The sequence below is a fragment of the Trachinotus anak genome, unplaced genomic scaffold (genome assembly GCF_046630095.1).
Source record: "Trachinotus anak isolate AG129_WGS33_773 ecotype Australia unplaced genomic scaffold, CSIRO_AGI_Tana_v1 ptg000019l, whole genome shotgun sequence".
Classification (NCBI taxonomy): domain Eukaryota; kingdom Metazoa; phylum Chordata; class Actinopteri; order Carangiformes; family Carangidae; genus Trachinotus; species Trachinotus anak.
The window spans coordinates 994958-1015235 of record NW_027273870.1 but is presented as its reverse complement, the minus strand read 5'-3'; the positions used below and the strand labels follow the sequence as shown (position 1 = coordinate 1015235).

General features: G+C 44.4%; 1 protein-coding gene across 4 annotated transcripts in view; it reads left to right on the top strand.

Moving 5' to 3' along the window:
- Nucleotides 1-245: 245 nt before the first annotated feature.
- Nucleotides 246-20278, top strand: part of ntn1a (netrin 1a) — a 60845-nt gene continuing 40812 nt past the window's right edge. Inside the window, exons 1-2 of one of the 4 annotated variants that reach the window (XM_071503762.1) lie at nucleotides 246-1008; nucleotides 2080-3133. In XM_071503762.1, the coding sequence (XP_071359863.1) occupies nucleotides 2110-3133 (1024 nt within the window). In that variant the 5' untranslated portion in view covers nucleotides 246-1008; nucleotides 2080-2109. Of the gene's footprint in view, nucleotides 1009-1529; nucleotides 1880-2076; nucleotides 3134-20278 lie in introns of those variants that run through there. The other 3 variants (XM_071503761.1, XM_071503763.1, XM_071503760.1) reach the window with 3 other exon arrangements.

Below are 20278 nucleotides of genomic sequence, written 5' to 3'. Positions count from 1 at the left end.
TGAACTGACAGAGATTAGATAAAACTGTTTTTATTCCTCTGTCCATGTGAGAGCAGATATGAAGCAAAGAGCTGATAATGCTGAAACAGAGAAGTGAAGCCGGAGCAGCAGCTGCATGACTGATAAAACTTCACCATACCTGAATATGGCAGAAGTGAGAGCTGAAATTAGAAATATTGACAGCAATACTGACCTGAAGCCTTTTGTACGAACCTGATGACGAACATGTTGATCATGTACTGTTTATGAGTGTGAAACCACATTTGACTGTTGCTTCCTGATCGCCTCACCCACAAAATTTAATTGACGCAATTGAACATGTTTTGTAGTTCAGGATTTGCATGATGTAGAGCATCGTGAGTATTTTACAAATATTTGAAAAAAAAAATCTCCATTGATTGATTTGGGGGAGAAAAATGTTGTGTTTCAAAATATAGGCCAGCTCACAGCCTAACTGTGCATCCTGACATCAAATCTGTTGAAGTGTATTCTGCAAAGCATGAGTGATTCTTTACTGTATTCAACTGTATAATCAAGTAACACGTCTTTGTTTAACCACTGAAAATCCCTCAGATTATCCTGAGTTAGAAACAAAAAATGTCCTTCAGTCCTCTCAGTGCCAGGCTGAGAACTTCTGTCCGCCAGCAGCAGCAGCAGCAGCAGCAGCAGCAGCCTGGTCCAGTGCTGTAGTGTAGTGTCAACCATTCAAGCCATTTGTCTTCGTCCTCACTAAATAAATGGCGTAATGCCTCCACCGCCTGGGTAAAGCACAGCATAAAGACACCGCTCTCCGCACAGACTGAGCTGCCGTTTCCTTCTGTGGACACAAGGTGGCGCTGCTGCCTCTGCTGCCGACATTCAACAGGTCTGAGGCGGCGGCGGCGGCGGCGGGATGGACCGAACAGGGCAGGGCGGCTCTGCAGCAGGGATGTAGTACACCCTGCAGAACAACGCGGTCATATCTGGTCTGCAAATTGGTTCACTTTCAAGATCTGGTGTTGTTTGCATGTGAGTAGAAAAGCCTGATTTAGTGTCGTGTCATATCCCCAGTGACTCCCAACACACCGTGCCCTACAGTCCTGCAGGCAGCTTCTGGTTTTCAGTGCAGATTGAGACAACTGCAAACCAGTCACCGAAAGATGAGAAAGTTTTCACTCAAGCTGCACTTGGAGAAGACTGAGCACACTCACAGATTATGTGCACATAACGTTCTGTTGTGTGGGGTATTTTATTTTGAAGGAATCCCATCATGTATCCGTTGGCCGGTATTTCATTCACTGAAGTGACAGAATTAAAGTAGGTCATTTATCACCGCAGCGCTTTAAACAAGCTCTATTTTACGGTTAACGTTGTTTGTTGGGAACTGCACTGGTTGTTATCAGTTTGCTGTACTTTTATTGCCTAATAATGCTCCTTGTTCGGATGAAGACACCGCACGGTCGTATCAGGTGTCGCTCACATGAAGGTGCGTCTGCGCCTGTTCAGCCGCCGTCTCGCTCGGTTCCGTCCCGCAGCCTCATTGCGCCTCTCCCCGCGTCGCCACCAGTGGATGTCGTTGTTCCGCCCGGTGTCGCCGCCTCAAGATGAGCCGACCGAGAGCTGTGCCAGGCGAGATCTGATCCGATCCGAGAGAGAGGGGGGGTGGGGGGGGGGGGGGGAGAGGGAGGGAGAGGGGGAGAGAGAGAGCCTGTGTAAAGACCGGCAGGAGGAGCGGGACTTGCTATTAAGACACTAGCGACTCTTAAATCCAGCCGCTCCTCAGCTTTTACGCAGCAGATTTGAAGAAACAAACAACTAATGAGGAGGAGCTGCGACTGCCTGATAAAAGTAGTTTAATTCCATCGCTGGTATTTTCACATCTTTATCAATTCTTTCTCAGGTAAACTGGGTTTTACAGATTTTACCAAACCTGACGTGTGTGGTGTGACTGAATGTTCCTGACATCAGTGACAAATTATTCTTGCCTCAGTTTTTTGTTTGGAAGGTGTTTGCAGAAGCTTAACTTTCTATCTTGTCACCAAACTTTGCTTCCCCCCCTCCCACCCCCCCATGCTCGCTATCCGTCCTCTTCCCCAGCAGCAGAGACTCTGAGGGACCGCGGGAGCGACCATGAGAGGGGCTGTGGATGTTGTGCTGCCTCTGCTGCTCACCGTGTCCCTGTCCACCCGGGGCGTCCTCGCCGGCTACGGGATGAGCCTGTTCGCGGCGCAGACCTCTCCGCCGGACCCCTGCTACGACGAGCACGGCAACCCGCGCCGCTGCATCCCGGACTTCGTCAACTCCGCCTTCGGGAAGGAGGTGAGGGTGTCCAGCACCTGCGGCAAGACGCCCAGCCGGTACTGCGTGGTGACATCTGCGGAGAAGGGAGACGAGAGGACCAGAAACTGCCACACCTGCGACGCCTCGGACCCCAAGAAGTACCACCCTCCGGCGTACCTGACGGACCTCAACAACCCTCACAACCTCACCTGCTGGCAGTCCGAGAACTTCATCCAGTACCCGCAGAACGTCACCCTGACTCTGTCCCTCGGTAAGAAGTTCGAGGTCACCTATGTGAGCCTGCAGTTCTGCTCGCCGCGACCCGAGTCCATGGCGATTTACAAGTCCATGGATTACGGTAAAACTTGGGTACCCTTTCAGTTCTACTCGACCCAGTGCAGGAAGACGTACAACAAGCCGAACCGGGCCGCTATCACCAAGCAGAACGAGCAGGAGGCCGTCTGCACGGACTCCCACACCGACATGCACCCCCTGACCGGGGGGCTCATCGCCTTCAGCACGCTGGACGGCAGGCCGTCGGCGCACGACTTCGACAACTCTCCGGTGCTGCAGGACTGGGTCACAGCCACTGACATCAAAGTCATCTTCAGCCGGTTGCACACTTTCGGTGATGAGAATGAGGACGACTCGGAGCTGGCCCGGGACTCGTACTTCTACTCCGTGTCCGACCTGCAGGTCGGCGGGAGATGCAAATGCAACGGGCACGCGTCTCGGTGCGTGAAGGACCGGGATGGGAGTCTGGTGTGTGAGTGCAAGCACAACACCGCCGGGCCGGAGTGCGACAGGTGCAAACCTTTCCACTACGACAGACCGTGGCAGAGAGCCACAGCCAGGGAGGCCAACGAGTGTGTCGGTGAGTCCATCCACTGCCCCCCCCCCATCCTGGTGCGGCGGTCTCTGGCTCTGAGCAGAGCCGCCTGGCATGTAGGGTCAGTTTTATTTGTCCTGGATTGAAGGGTTTTAAGATAAACCGCTAGCTACAGTGAACATATTTCCCAGTTAAACTAAAGGAGAAATGAGGCATCGTTCCATGAAGACGAACGTGAAATTTAGTGAAGCAAAAATACGCGTTTAATGGTCTTCTGAATGTCAGACATATGCATTTCATAATAACTATTATAATTATTATTATTATTATTATATGATGGTGATAATAATAACAGTAATAATAACATTATGACTAATCTGCGACTCATTTTGCAGATTCAGTTCATTAAACCCGAACTTGAAAATTCCCTTTAAACAAAGCCACATTTTCCCTGACACTGCACCGCGCGTCCACCAGCGTAAAACTGGGTTTAAGTCAAATATGCGACATGAAAATGTAATTTAAAAGTCCATTAAGCTTGTTGCAGGCCATAAAGGAGGCTTCTGAACCACCTCAGACGGGACCACTGAGCCTGATCTGCCACAGGAACGTTTCTCAGAGCTCCACTTCACCGCTGCAGTAAAGCGATGCCCTTTTATTTATTTGGAGAGTCCTGTAACAAACCCGCCGCAGTGGTAACTGAACACAGATTTTATTTCATCACATAATTATTTTCCACATCAAAATCAATCGTGAAACAATGTTTCGAAATGTCAGTTGTTGTGGTTAAGTATAAAGACGTAGCTTTACTATTATGCTTATTATTACAGAAAAGTACAAATTATTACAATTTATAATTATATTCTAACATATTCTTATTAAAGTGTTTGAATTGTCGCAAATTAGAATAATAGAATTTGACTCCTGTATAACATTAATTAGGCTGTATATGTTTTAAAAATAATGATGAGTGCAAATTCCTTTAATTTAGACAATGTTGTAATTGTTGCTAACATTATTCACTTAAACTGATGATAAAGCTAAAGCAAGAATAATAGAAAAACAAGCTGAAAAAATGAACACTAAGGATCATAAATGTATATCTGACACAGTATATTGAGTCCTAAAAAGAAAACAGGTGTTAGAGAGAAAAGCAGCAAATCTCTGATCACATCTGTCCCCTTATTTTTTCCATTTTGCTGCAGGTCTTTGCAGAGAAAGAGGCTCTGGAGTGTTTGACAGTCAGGACACATGTCAGCCACTTTGACACGTAGCAGCTGTTTAAAAGGTTTTTGTTTGCTGGTGCAGACTTTCTGACTGGCAGATGTGAATGTGTTGCTAAATCAACAGAGGCAGTTTTGTGGAAATATCTACATGCTATACTGTGTGGCTCTGGAGAGGTTTATAATGTGCTAAAGAAAGCAATCAAACCAAGGCATAAGATGTTCTTTTTTTTTCCTCTTTAAATTGTGGTTATTGCCAGGTAATCAGTGCCAGACTTCAAGCTTCAAACTGATTCCCTCTCCATATTATCCAGTCAAATCAAATTAGATATTTGTGAAATTAAATATATTTTAAGTATGTTGCACTTTTGAAAATTTCAAAATGCTTTACAGAGAGAACACAAAGACAGAAAGTAGGTTATGCGTTTGTAAGCACACATATAACTGGCCATCCTCCTGCCGTGTCCCTCCAAAAATCTACAGCAATAGAATAATCAGCCAATATCAGAGGCACTGAGACATCTGTGCTGCTGGAAAAGTCAACAGAAAAAAAGCCTGTTTAGGTTCAACTCCTGAACTCATACAAATAAATTGCTTCCTTTAACCAGTGTCCGTGACACTTCAGCTTTTAGCGGACCTGCACATATATAATACATCTCACACCGGAGCCACAAAGGCCTGTCGCCTACTGCATCCATCATGTTGTCAGCAAGGTATTTAGTTTTCATGAAATCATGTAGGTTATGGAAGTGTGTGTGTGTGTGCATATGAGCTAAAGCAAACACTAAATACAGAAGAAATCAGTGAACAATGGAGGGAGATGCATTGGATGGATGATTCCATACCGTGGGACAAGTTTAGCGATCAGATCTGAGAGTGTGTTGTTGCAGCCCACCTTCAGGCCGCACTGTGAACGTCACTGGACTCTCATAAGGATGCAGTTCTCACAAGAACGTTTCTGTGTGCAGTAAAAAGTCTGGCACTATGAGAGTTACTGAGTCCACCGATATTCCCTTATCCTGGCTTCCAACTGAAAAACAACTACATCGCAAAAAGCTAAAGTTGAACACTCAGATTTGTCCCTGCTTTTGTTTTGAAGTGCACTCTCCTGATTACTTCCATCTGGATCTTAAAGGACACTCATGCACCTCAATCCATTTGGGGTATTGACTGTCTGCAGCAAAGGCAAAGCGTCTAATGCAATGAGTTCAATAGGCAGCACCGAAGGCTCAACAGAGACCTGCTTCGATCTCAGCTTAGACGTGTTACTCTGAGTTTGCAGCAAAGGTAGAAGGAGTCTGATGAAATCATTAAGGCACCGTGGCCTGTCTGAATAAGAATATTCCTTCAGAGTCTAAATGATGACCACAGAAATCCCACTCAACTCACATCGTAAGGGAGGTGACATTGTTTCACCTAATTAGTGAATGATGAGAAAGGGCTGCAGTCAGACACGTCTTTCCCTTCAAATGAACCATAAATGTAATTTTTTTCCCTCCAGTCACCCAGTTTCAGGTTTGTGCGGTTCCATGGACGTGTTGGGTGAAAGCAAAAGAGGTGAAAGTGTCTTGAATAATTCAGGAAGATTAGAAAGACAGCTTGAAGGCATGCAGAATGAGAGGACCGGCACTGTGCCGCAGAGAGAAGCCTGGACAGAAGGGAGGGGCTGGAGATGGAGCAGGACGACAATGGTGAAAATGAAAGAGACGGACGTAAGCGAGAGAGGGGGAAGCAAATAAAGAGCAAATAAAGGGGCAGTAGTGACATTTCCATGGCCTCTGGGCCAGCAGAGCATTTTGACAATTGTCTCTTTTTTTTCCAGGCGCCACTTATGGGGCCAGTGGGAATGTAAAAGCTGCTGAGAGAGGAAGAAACTTTTTCTTCCACTTAACAATTCAGACTTCACTGATACTGTATCACATCAGTAACTTAGAAGAGATTAAAATGCTCCCCAGCCTCGCTGCCGTTACTCCTCCGTGCCTGTTTTTACACGAGGAGTCCAGCATTAGCTGGATGATTTGAAAAGATCTGCTGCTTGTTTCGCCTCATTATATCACACGCAGAAAGCACGGAGCACACTGAAACGCTCCCAGGTGCTCCTCAGAGGCATCTGACTGACAGGAGCAAACTTGCAGCGCAGAAAAGTTGACACGGTTGATTTGATACCCATTAAAATAATTGAGTTTTAAAGCCGCAACCACTTGTATAGAAAAAAAAATATTTTAAGGAGTTTTCATGCCTTGTGATATGTGGGTGTGTTTCCAGCTTGAAACTGTCAGGGGTAAAAAATTCCTACGTCAAAAAAAAAAAAAAAAAAAACCTTGAATAGATGCCCTGAGAAGATGTGAATAATAACTCAGACAAAATGTTCAAGCATATGTAAACACTTAAAAGCAGCTGTGCCCATACTGAGGTTTGGTGGTGTGTTTTTCTTATTTTCACGGATTACTTCTCAAACCTTAATGAGGTTTCACATAATACCGGAGCAACTAAAGCGGAGTTTGATAGCAGCAACAATCAGTTTCTGCAGTTTTCTGACAGAATCTAAAAGAACAAGGTTGTTGCCAACCACTGTGCATCAGCGTCCGACCGTCTCACCAGGAGAAAGAGAAAGAAACAGACGACTCAGCTTCCCGAAAACGCAGTTGTCATACATCACAAAACTATCAGCAAGAAAAAAATAAAAGGAGCTGAAGACGAATGATGTCTGACAGTGTTACAGTATTTTTCCTTTGAGATTATTCTTGTATTCTTGGTGTCTGTGTTTAGGAGTGACATTCACCCTGCACACAGCTGATAATGACCAGCTGTAATCTCACCAGTCAGACATGGATTGCTCCACCTTTGTTGGTACACAGAAGTGATGCTTTTATTTTAAAATGCACAAAGGCAGATGTTCTGCAGGCTTTGGTCAGATGTCTCCTTGTTGTCATGTTTGGTTGGTACCTTTCAGGCATGACTGAAGGTCTGGTTAATGTTTGAGCTGCTCACTGTGCACCTTTATAAACCGGCATCCTTCATCTTCAAACGTGCCGGCAGGATGCATTGTTAGTCCCAGTCACAGCAAACAAAACTGGGAATAAACTGACTGAGTATCTTTGCACTTTGCACTGTCTTACTATTCCTTACCTTCACTACTTGAGTCAGCACTCACCTCTTCCTATTGACATGCACACACCTGCAGACATACGCACACACACACACACACACACACACACAGACACAGTTTTCTTCAGGTCTTTAGTCGCAAGTTCAAGCAGGGGGGAATGGCCTTTCTCTCACTTCAAGAGCCTCTTTTCCCGAGCTCTTATCAGTGTTTATGACTCATTTTGTAAACTGCTGCAAAAATAAGTCGCGCAGGGTCCAGACGACTGGTTTTAGATTCTGAGAGCTGAATCTTTCAAACAGACAGAAACATGGCCACAGAACCGGGGCGTGCTGTAAGCAGGGCTGACGCTGCTGTGACCAACCCCTAAGAAAGGAACAGGCTCCCACACAGATTCACACACAGGAGAAGGCAGAAGCAATGACACACTTTCTGTAGCATGTTTTGTTTACTTCTGTTAGTTTGTGATGGAAATGACCACATGTAGCCGGTGCTCCTGCTGTGTCATGAATCCCCGGAGCGTCTGTGGTTCTGTGAGGGTGCTGCTGAGAACATATGTCAGGTACTTCAAAGGTCGTTGCATTTGAAATTGAAAGAATTGGAAGTTGACTTTTGATCAGTATTGACAGGTGTTAAGTGTTGCTCAGTGCTAGAGTCCTGACAGAATTCACACTATTCGTACTGTCGGGGCTCATATTCTGTACATCTGCATAATAAGAGAAATACACAGTTGGTTCAATCTATTGATAAACCTTCAAGGATATGATCTGATGAGTGTGATTTGTTTTTTGCTGGTGAATTGGCTGAAAGTAGATTAAACAGTCCTCAAATCGTCCTTATGGATTAGAAATAGTCTGCAGGCCTGAGTCTCGGGACAAAGAAGTAGAGTATTGTGAGTATGAGTGATCTCACTCATACTCACAATAATTTAAGCTTAAATGGAAGCAATGTATGTGACAAATAATGCACATACTGTTGAGTATGTTGAAGCATGGGAAATCTTGAAGCTATTAATGTCAGTGTTTGGCAGCAGCTGCTTTCTGAGCTGGAATTTTGGAGCTAGTTGTTGCTTGTCATGAGGCCTGTTCAAGAAGCAATTCAATTTTTATGGAATCTCAGTTTTGCACAGATAATAGATTCTGACAGGCCTTTGAAGAGTGGAAATGAGTTTAAATATTGAAAAAAAGGGTCTGAGGATAACGTGCAGATAAGACAAAACCCACAACTGTGATGTCCACGTCTGTGTTGGTGCGGAGAGAAATACAAGCAACGCTGCCGCCATTCATAAAACCAAAAACCAAATCCACAGCACATCTGTAACTGTGCTTTACTAGCACTATCAGTGTTTCCAGAATTAGTCTCAAGTGAAACAAGGTCATTTTCGTTTCAATCCGTTTTACTGCCTTTGACAAAGCTCAGGTCGCACTGGGTGATGGAATGTGTTCAGTTGTCAGAAAAGACAAAAATCCGCTCTGAAATTTCACAGCCTGTGTGTCTGTTGTTCGATTCAGGGTCCTTTGGGCATAGTGAGCATTTCTGCGGCTGTGGTTTTGTTTCATTGCTTTGGCTACAATGTATAATGCAACACAGATCCAGCTCACAGTGTGAGTCTGCGTTTTTAGCCAGCGACTGAGTGAATGTGTGAGTGTGTGCACGCAGGTCTCAGAAATGGAGCCTCGACCTTGTTTTTTTCTGAAACGGTTTGGTAGGAGGCCATGTTGCGTTGCTCTGTTGGCTTTTGGCCCACGCTCACTTCCTCCTGTCACCCTCTCTGGTGCTTGAACTCACCGTGGACTGAGGCTGCTTCAGCACAACGTCCAGCCTGGGCCAGAAACTCATTATTGTCATCATCCTCCTGTTTCTTATGATCTGAATAACTGCTGCTGTGTACCTGTGGGTGCAAACATGCTCTTTGTTTGTGTGTGTGTGTCTTGCATTTAAAATGTTTCCATCCAATCTGAGGCACACTCTGTCAGCAGCTGGTAATAATTAGACCCAAGTGGATCTTTTCCTCTTCTTCTACCCATCCTTCAAACGCAGCACACCTCTTACTGAGAGCAGAAGCAGCTCGTATACAGATACACACGTCCGTACTGTGTTTGTACGCTGTCAGGCAGATTCTCAAGGGAGAAATCCGGGCGCACTGCACCCGTCCACTAAAGATTTTTAGCAGTCTTATTAATCGTTTTCAAACCACAGACATGAAGTAAGCATTCTTTACAGCGATGACAGCTGTTTCATTATTTTCACTGGAAGATGAGCTCTTTGACGGCTCAGAGAGCTCGATCGTAGCCAGTCACCTTAGGCGCAGAAAGTTTAACGCATTACAAATTTGCCAAAACTGTGTTCAAACATGACTCGGATGCCTCCCAAACATCTGCGCACACACACACACACACACACACACGTGCACGTATACAAACACACTACTCAACAAGTTGCTCCCCCTGTTTAATTCCCCCAGTGACAGATAGACACACAATGTTCCTCTCAGACTGTGTTGATACCTGTCTCTGTCGTCTGCCACTCATCTGCTTATATTAGTGTGTGTGTGTGTGTCTGTGTGTGTGTGTGTGTGAGTGTTTCAATGTGTCTTTCTTCTCGACCAGGAGGCCTTGACATTATATGATGTATTTGTTTCTATTGCAGTGTGTGTGTGAGAGAGAGAAGGAGAAAGAGATTGTGCAAGTTTGTGTGTGTGTGCGTGTGTGTGTCTCTTAATCGACGTTGCCTACCAGTGGGTGTTTACACAAACAGTAATTCTGTCCAAGATGTGAGCAACTATTCAGTGCCTGGGGAGACATCTGTTAATGAATTAATTGGTGGCTTGATGCTGCAGAAAAAGCTCGTCTTAGCTGAGGGAGGATCTCTGTGTGTGCTGTGGGTTTGGCATGAACAGCGGGATGAGCGTGTGTGTGTGAGAGAGAGAGCGAGAGGGAGAGAGAGAGAGGCGTTTGTGTGTAATGGAAAGGTTTGGTTTGAGGGGGTACCAGATGATTAGGGGTAATTAAAACCCACGCCAGACAACATCAGCATATGTTCACACATTAGACACAAGACACTCCAGCGCCTCACTCATCGGCTCCGTGAATCACAGCCTGTCTGTTTCTCATATATACAGTATCAGGCCCCGCAGAGTAAACCCTGTCACACAGGAGGTGAGGGAGCCTAATCAGGCAGGACACAGTCTGCCCCAGTTTACTGGAAATGAACAGTAGAAAATGTTGTGACACTGTGGCTAAGCCCCTGTCAGGTTCGCGTGATTTCCTGGGATTTTTTGGGTACATGTGATAAAAAGCCGTAGATACAACAGCTGGAGTCAGTCTGTGCACGTGGAGATTCACTCGCTGTTGCTATAAATGTGAAAGTGCTAAAGAACGCTTCACTTTATTGCAGAGAATTTCAGTTACACTAAGACTTCATCCTCAGTGGAATCATTTGGAGAATTTAAGTATTGTTTTACACTGAAGAAATAAAGGACAATTTTACAATCAGCTGTTTGAGAAAAGCAGGGTTTTGCTTCCTCACTGCAGGAAAAAAAGAGTTGGTTTTCTAAGCTTACTTCTTTCTCACTCCACTAAACTTAAAGCTTGGAGTCCCAGCCGACACTGACTCAAGTGACATCACCCGAGGCAATTTTATCAGACTTTACAAAGCTCCTCTAGAGCCAAAGAAGACTTCATACAACTTTCCTCACATGTGCATTAGTCCTCCTATAAACAGACTTTGATATTTAAAATTAGTGGAGTTCCCCTTTACGCCTGCCAGTTTACGCACAAGCTAGCGTCACTCATTCATGCAGTCATCAGATCTGAAACATGCTGTTAGCACGATCATTGAGTCATTGCTATCATAAACAGACCGGAGTGGGCGCTCTTGTTAACGGGGGGTCATAAAGGGACCAGTAAACAGGGTAGGAAAACATTGTGTGAGAGAGAGAGAGAGCGAGAGAGAGAGAGAGAGAGAGAGAGAGCATGATTCTGTGCATGTGTGTGAGATGATGTATACACAGGGAATTGGCAGCTTTGTGGAGTCAAAAAGCGGTGAGTGAGTGTGTGTGAGTGCATCTGTGAGACCTGATCCCGAGGCCAGTGCCAGCGGTGCTGTAGAGGATCAGGGCTGATGACCTCAGCAACTCTGTGTGGCAGCAGGTTACTGCGCCGTTACCAAGAGCAGGGCGAGTGTTTGCAGCCAAAGCAAATATACGATGTGGAGGCAATGAGAGAGAGAGCAAGAAAGGAAGCAAAGAATCTCCTTCTGCTGCACTGTGCCCTGGGCTGTGTCTTGCAGTGATTAGTTCATGCAATATTAATGAGATTAACAGTAAAATATTTGCATGTTTCTTTCCTTCTTTTACTTTCAGGCAACAATCTCTGAAGCTGCTGCAGCATGTGTTGTTATTACATTATGCTACAATTACCCGAGTCTGTTCACACTTAAAAATGAAAGCCTTGGCAAAGCTTGTTACAACTCTCCCAGAATCTCCCTGTAGCTGATGTGTCGGCTGTAACAGCATCAACAACAACAATAAAAAACAGATACTCGCTTACGTGTGTATTTGTGAGAAAGAGAGAGAGAGAGAGACATAAAAGAGAAGAGAGGGCTTTTGTATTTGTAGCAGCTCAGCGTTTGATTCAAGGTGAACGTCCTGGCAAAAACCTCTCTGCGAACAGTCACACTACTCGCCGACAGGACCACCTAGCAGGAGCGTGAGCACATCGGGCCCAAAGCAGGGGTCCTTAACGCTCACAGCTACAGACGATTAATGGCGGGATGAAGTTACACCCGCACACAGCAGCCTGTTGTGTAGATCAGAGCGCCCCCCGCCGTTTCTGTGGCACACTGCTGTCGTCATCTGAGTCAACTGCAACCAGCTGGAACCTGCCTCCTGGGAGAAACGTGTCTGCGGCGGTCGATCAAGTTGTAAATGTTTAGACTCTAGATGCAGATAAAGTTGCAGACCCAAAGTTACTCTTTACTCATATTAGATAGAACCGCGCTTGTGCAGGTTAATCTGATCTCCTACATCGTTTTTTTTTCCTGCATCTTTTCTACACACTGTCTTTGTCTCTCTCTCTCTCTCACACACATACATACTCACACACACACAGTCTGAGAAAGCACCTGTGACAGATCAAGCAGAGTCAAACAATTTCATTTTGCGTCAAACATACTCACTGCCAAAAAAAAAAAAAAAACTACACTGGAATTCCTCTTGTCTGTGTGTGTGTGTGTGTGTGTGTGTGTGTGTGTGTGTGTGTGTGTGTGTGTGTGTGTGTTGAATAGCTGACGGTGATTTATCACCAATGTCTTTGTCTTTCCCATATAAGTCATGGCAAAGGCGGTGTGTGTGTGTGTGTGTGTGTGTGTGTGTGTGTGTGTGTGTGTGTGTGTGTGTGTGGCAGCCAGCAGGTCACCAGAGGTTTGCAGCACCCGGTCGTCATGGATGCCATCAAGTCACAGTTGCGTGTGTGTGTGTGTATGTGTGTGTGTGAGTGTGTGTGGGCCTGTGATTGTCTATATAACCAGCAGTAACACAGGCAGCCAAGAGTCATACATCAGTTGTTCATCTTTGTTCTCTCTCAGCCTGTGGGACCGAACGAGCTGGTCAACAAAGCTGCGTTTGCAGGCGGGAGGTTGACACGGTTGCACAAAGAGATCTCAGTCAGCAGAGGTCAGCACAAAGTAGACAGATTTACAATAATCTTGAGGACGGGACAGAGCTCTCTCTTTTGGTTGATGTGTACGACTTCTAGTTAAAAGTTAACAAGTTCACAACTTGTTGCTGGATGGCATCGTGTTCGCAGTCAGGTCTTGGCTGTTGGAAAGTGCAGAAATGTGGTTCTGTATTTGAGGCACCCACACATTTTCTGGCATTTCCCCACTGAAAACATCTTTTTTTTCAGAAAATAGTTTAAAAAAAAAAAACACGATCTTTGGAAAAAGTGCTGCATTTGAAATTATGATATTTTCCTGAGAGGAAGTAACACCAGAGCAGCGACCTATGTGTGTATTTGTTTGGTTGTGTGAAGTGGAATGCAGACTTCTGGGAGGGTACTTAGGGGAAAGTTTGTGGGGTCATCTCAATTTGCCAGGGGTGATCCCAGGTTAATCCATCACTCATTAGCTCTCACAGATAAGATGCATTAGTGGGGTGAGGGGCTGAGAGTCCACGCTTTCTCTTCCTTTTCTCTCTCTCTCTCTCTCTCTGTGCCTCCCTTTCTTGTCACACAAGAATACACAATGTTCTCCCAAGAAATAGAGAGCATCTGATAGAATAAAGCCATGCCCAACACTTCTATTATTAACCCCTTCCCTCACCGCTCTGCTCCCTCTGAGACAATACAGCCAATTAATTAGGCTCCATGTCCAGCTGAGAGCAGAGAGAGAAGCTCAGAAACCACTGGCATCAGCTGATTTAGCCCCTTTGTAGAAGGCCCATTACAGAGAGAGACTATAGGGGTGACCTGGTGATAGGGAGACAAAGAGTGAAGGAAAACAAGACTAGGTCAGAACCTAGTATAAGGCTGGACCGCGTTAAAGGCTCTTTTCATTCTGCCTCGGGTCTTTGTCTGTTCACTTCTCTCCTTCTCTCTGTGTCACATAAACAGGATTTTAACATCATTTTTAATACAATAAAGCTGATTTCATTTACATGTTTTTCTGTTTGAAGTATAAAAAAAAAAGGTGACTCTAACGTGGTCCATTAAGACTACATGTTAACTTCCAAGCCAGGGTGTTTTCACAAGTAGTCCTAGATCTGGTAAAAGCCTGTGAAAGTGTCGGAGCCTCCATGTGAGACGCTTTGATCGGTGATTGTGTGTTTTTAAAACTTACTTCAGGATTGCGTTCACTCTCTCATCCCCGAGCTCAGAGTAGCCACAGTGGTTCAGGTTAAACAGCACCGTGCTGGGTAGGTGGCTGGTCTGTCCACAGCGTCTGTGCTCTGAAAGACGTCACAGCAGGAAAAGGGATGAAAGTAAGTGTGTTTACCCGGGTGTTTACATCAGTGCCGATCGGAGCCAGAGCCGATAAATACCGGCGTCTACTGCAGAGTGATTTGACCTGGGTCTGATGCCAGTTGCTCCCTTTTCTATTGCCGACAAAAGCCTGATGTTAGTGTGTCAGTCAGTCAGTGACATTCTGGATTCTGGGCCTGCTGTTGTGGTCCAGCCAAAAACAGGGGGAGAGAGATAAAGACAGAGCGAGGCTCTTCACTCAGTGTGCTACCACTGAGCTTCCACCACTGCTGCCGCTGCTAGGTCTGGGGGTTTCAGGAAGAGGGCTGCCTACACTGTTAATGTGGGATATGTGTGTGTGTGTGTGTGTGTGTGTGTGTGTGTGTGTGTGTGTGTGTGAGAGAGTGTGCTGCAGGGCCTCCTCAGCAGCTGTGAGGACCCCATCATTTAGCAGAATAAGTCATTAGGTTCCAGCATTGAGTCCCCTCTCTGCTTCTAATAACAAAGGGCCCCTATCACTAGAGGATGACAAAGCAAACAAATGGGCCTAATTACGGGGGGTCGATAAGGAAATTATAAGGAAATTGAGTCATTAATGGTAATATTTGTGTTATGAGATGATAGTTTGTGGTGAAAATTCATTTCCAAAAGGAGGCCCCTCTGTGTTTTCTCTGAAGCTAAGACCTGGACCCGTATGACAGGAGAAAAACTTGGCCCCAGTCTCCCATCCTCTCTGTCTGTCTCTCTTGCTCTCTAACCTCAAGAGACACTTGCAGATATTGAAATGATTATGGAGCAGGTCTCTGTAGATATCCAGATGTCCATCTGACAATAAAAAAACAACCTGGAGAATACATTTCACCTTCTTGCCTCCGCCCCTCGAGATCCCCTCCCTCGTTTCGGTTGTATTTTTCTTTTCTCCTGTGCGGCCAGGACAGGCCGTTGGCTGGAGATGAAAGTTGAGGCGGAGCATGAGGGATAACCGATGGGAGATGATTCTCGTGTCTCTCAAAGTCTCTGAGGAGGACGAACAGATTGGGGTGAAGAAAGAGGTGGATGGAAAGAGGGAGCGCAGCCAGAGGTAGCTCTCCTGCTCTGCCTGGTCTGTCAGAGCGCTGCCAGTAGAACCAGTAGCCAACACAGACCCCACCCTCAGTAATTTGTGGCTCAATTGAACTTTTTTTCTACATTTTTCTATCAAAGTTAATTCTGATGCTTGTTATGTCTGTGCACTGCAATAAGTAAAGTCTCATTTCATCTGTTTCCAGATCAGTTTGTCTCTGAGGTTCACGGATATCTAGACGCCAAAGGCAACTGGTTTCTTTGACTGATTAGCTGTTGACATCTCAGTGCATTTGTTTCCAATGCAGTTTCACTTTTACTATTAACACCAGTGTCTTGAAACCAGGTAAATAGTACAGGTCACTGACTCAAAGCAGCTTGTGATTGGAGCAAAGTCTTGGAGAAAAACGTGCATTTGCGACAGTTTAGATAATATCACACTTTCAACTGATTTTTTAACTCACAGGTGAAATGAGATTTATCATAAATTAGTCTTAAAAGAAAATCCACCTGCTGATGGTGTGTGATGTGACTAAAAACCACAGAACAAGCCAGTAAGTGGTTTGTTTTCAATAACTGGAACTGGAACCTGTGAAATAAAAAAAAATGTCTCCCTCAACCCAGAATAAATTTGTAACATTCTGCATAATGTTGTCAGGTTAAAACCCCAGCTTGTCTAACTGGTAACTGCTTTGTGAGACAGACACTTAAGAGAAAGTAAAGCTCACCTCAGCAGTTCTGTGGCCTTTGTCCTGCCCTCTGTGACAGCCTCTGTTTCATTATCCAGCGACATCCAGCAGCACAGCTTCCACTTTTAGAGAGAAAAGACAGTATTGGGTTTCTGTGAGGGGTTTCCATAGCAGTGGGCGAAAAATGAAATTAACTCAGAGCCCCAATAACAAACAAGGTCAGTGAGAAAATAAAGAATGAGGCCATCACAAACACAGATAGAGAGAAAAAAGAAACACAAGAGTGAGATTTAAGGAGAAGAATAACAGTCGCTGGTGTTTGGGTTGCAGCCTCGGTCAGTGACCTCATCGGAAATGACACCTCTCTTGCCAACACAGAGGATTTCATATTTTAGACACAACAGTGTACATTACAGTACAATGGGCAAGTTGTGAGTGTGTTGACAAGAGGGTATGTGCACAAATGGGAAAATAGATATTTGAAACAAGTGGAGTTCTTTGTTTCTTTTAGAAATATGCAGCGGTAAAATATGTGATGAATCCTGACAACATGATCGAGTTGATCCATATCAAGTGTTGGGGAACAGCCCTCTGCTTGGGGTGCACGACTTCATAAATCAGACGCAAGGTGTTAAGACAAAAAACCTGCACCGAGTGGCCAAAGTATTTTCTGAAGTCATTTTCATTAGATTAAGTTTAAGTGGCCTATTTGATAATTACAGTCAATTTTCCTGGTCCACCGGGCAGCACAATCATCCTGGAGCTGAGAGCCAGTCTCCTGCCAGAGCAAATATAAAGGAATATCTACACGATCAATAACGCATTGGGGGTAATATTATTCCTGACATAAATTGCACTACCACTTACATTTCACTGCAAAGCACAGAGTGTTCATCAGCCAGTGAGCTTACAATAGTCGTAGCATTTGGACAGAAACCTGTGAGGCGTGAGCTTCTTCACACATCACCCTGACTCTGATAGTCTGTTTAGCTGTTTGAAAGCCTCCTCCCCCTCCAGCCCAGAGGAATCACATCCATTTCAGACAATTCTGCACCTCACAAAAAAATAGTGCCAACGCAGAAAGCAGTCGTGTGAGTGTGTAGCACCCACCCTGTCTCCTAAAAATGATCTTTCTATACAATTAAACTGCAACAGCAAATATGTTTTGTAGAAAAGATAATTGCGAGTGGATTATGTTTTCTGACATAATTTCCTTTATATTCACTTGTAGTGACTACAGTTTTATTAAACTATTTTTTTGATTACGTTTAGACTCGAGGTCACTTTGGGAAAGATTGTGGTTTAGTTTAATACAGAGAAAGTTCACTGTGACATGTCACTTCAGACACAATGAGATTATTTACATTAAACAGAAAACCATGATCTGTCTCCAACCAACCAAGAACGTTGAATGTCAGGTGTCATTTTTGGATATTCCAGCAGTTTCACACCAGACGGTGTCAGTCTTCAGTTATCTGCACTTGAAGGTGTCTCGCTCTTGTTTTATCACACAGGAGTGTGTGTTGCAGCTCTGCAATCTTTAACTTCTGCAGCCTTCTAAAACAAAGTCTGAGCTTTTGTCCCAGTCTTATCTGAATAAATCCTCATTTGAAATAAGACGTGAGACAAATAAAGAGTCCCCCCCTTCCTCCTTGGTTTAATCTTCAGTGTGAGAAGACGCATCAATAAACCCTCAGCTCATTTCCCTCCCTGACAGACCACTGTCGCTGTCTTTTTATTCAGAAAACACTGTAACCCTCCTGTTTGCTTTTCTTTCCACAAAGATAAGGCTTTCTTTGTTCTTTCTTTCTAAGTTTCAACTTGCACTTGCCATTATCTGGAAAAATAACAACCATTGCCTCTTGTCAGGTTATTATTGCAGCAAAACTGTGCTTTCATTGCAAAAGGCAGGGTTTATTCTCAGTATGTGTCAGCCGTTTGCTTGCTCTGGCAAAGACCAGTCCTCCCCTCACTAATTGCCTTCTACCGATGTCTAAATTACAATGAGGTTTTGGGTTTCGGGATCAGAGGGGTCTCTTTTCCTCCATCTCCACTTCCCCAAACTGTATCCTTCCTGCCTGAGTCAGAAGTGTCACATTTGGTTACAGAAGATATGAAGTGCTGCGATTTTTGTTAGAAAAAAGGAAAACTAGAAGGGCTACTGTTCCAACATTGCAATTGGAGCAGTGGATGTATGTAAATGTGTGTGTGTACGCAATTTGTATATGTACCAGTGTGCATGCCTGTTTGTGTGCACGAGGGCCTAATTCATGCTGAGCAGCAGGCACTGTGCCACAGCAGAGGAGTGCACTAAATGTGGTTCTGGAGCCAGTACAGTAAAAACATGTCTGCTCCATCAGTGTCAGAAACAATCTGCATGGACTAAACCAGCTGCCACGCTGAACCCTGCTGGAGCTGCTGCACGATGGCATTTACACTGATAATGAACCGCACCAAAACTTTGCAGAGGTGCTGGCAGACTCTGACTCTTAACGGAAGGCAGCTACGAAATGTGTTGAGGTGAAGTGGATGTGATGTAGAAAAGTAACGTCAATGTAATGACGACAAAATGACGACAAAGAGCAAACGTGAATCCCTTTTTTAAATACCTGAAACACATACATGTATTTAATATACTGTTTTTGAACTTTATTGATGACATATTAAATGCAGATTGTACCATATGCATGGTGTTACTGTTTGGCATTCTCAAATAATGGTATCAAATATGAGGTTTTGGGTTTCAGGATCAGGGGGGTCTCTTTATGATTTGCGCAGTTGTAGTCTGAGTGAAAGAATATTAAAGGAATATGTCCTCACCACCAGGGAAATAATCACTCTGCTAATTCAAATGAACTAAAATTGGCTGAATTAAGGTCAAAATATTTTGACTTTTTTAAAAATTATTATTTATTTATTTTTTTTAAAGTCTATAATTTCTAATGGAAGGAGCCAGTCAGTTGTGATGCATTCATTCGGTACAAAATCTGTAAATGTTTGTGTATCACAGTTACATATCTGATGATATATATCCTGCATATAATTTAAATAATACCGCCTGTTTAATATTTCTGGTTGTAGTAAGAAAGCAGAACTCCACCATGCTGTGCGACCAGAGACCACCCATAATACCTTGCTTTTTCTGCTATTACTTTTAGGTCTACTGCATATTCTGTTATCATGCCATCACTGTGGTTTTATACATGAAAAGTCATTTACATTATTAATTTAAGGGCGTCGAGACTCGACAGTTCACCTCTTACTACATTAACAGCATCATACTCCTGGTGTTGGATTATGACTCACGATAGCTGAGTCTGAAATACAGAACTTCTTTTCAGAGCCCAAAGACAACATGTTCCATAAAAGTGATGCATATGCATGCACACACTCTTGCCACATTTTGATCCATTTGATCCTCTGCTTCTCCTTGAAACGTGTTTCATGATTTGGCCTCTTTGTTTCTCTGCACTTTCTGTAACTGAACATGCTCTCATTTCGCCCAACATGTCTCCAAACATGTTTATATTAAGCTCAGGATTAAAGTTTGTCTCACGGATCAGAACAGATTATGATCAGTTCACAAAATTGCCAATCATTGCTAATGACTCAACATTAATCATATCCTGTAGCATGTAGGTAACTGTTGAGTTCATCCTGTCACTCACTGGTGTTCCCTGTCCATCACAGTTATTACTCAGGCGTCTCCTGGTCCAATAATGTGCACAGGGCATCTTGTTCGCTGGTTCTGTATCCTTTATATCTCTGCCACAGCCTGGCACAGTCGGTTTCTTTGTGAGCTCATCTCTCCACATGCAGCTCCACTCTCTGCTGCCTCTTCCAAGAAAAACACCTGAGCTGTGTCAGAAGCAATGCCCGCTGCTGGCTTCACACTCCACTTGTGACCCAAACCATCCACTGTAGCCCGAGAGGACTTTTAAAGAACGTGAGAGGAGAAAACAGGCTGAGTCCTCCCTGGCCTCACACACTCAGAGGCAGGCTACACACTGAGGGGTTTCAATTAAAAAAAAGAGGAGAGAAGGGCATTAAGGAATTCAGGTTAAAGGTCAAGATTGTGCAGTTTTAAAAATGGTTGAGAGCCGAGGACAGTATAAGGAGAAGGGGAAAATGAAAAGAGGACAATAAATGTG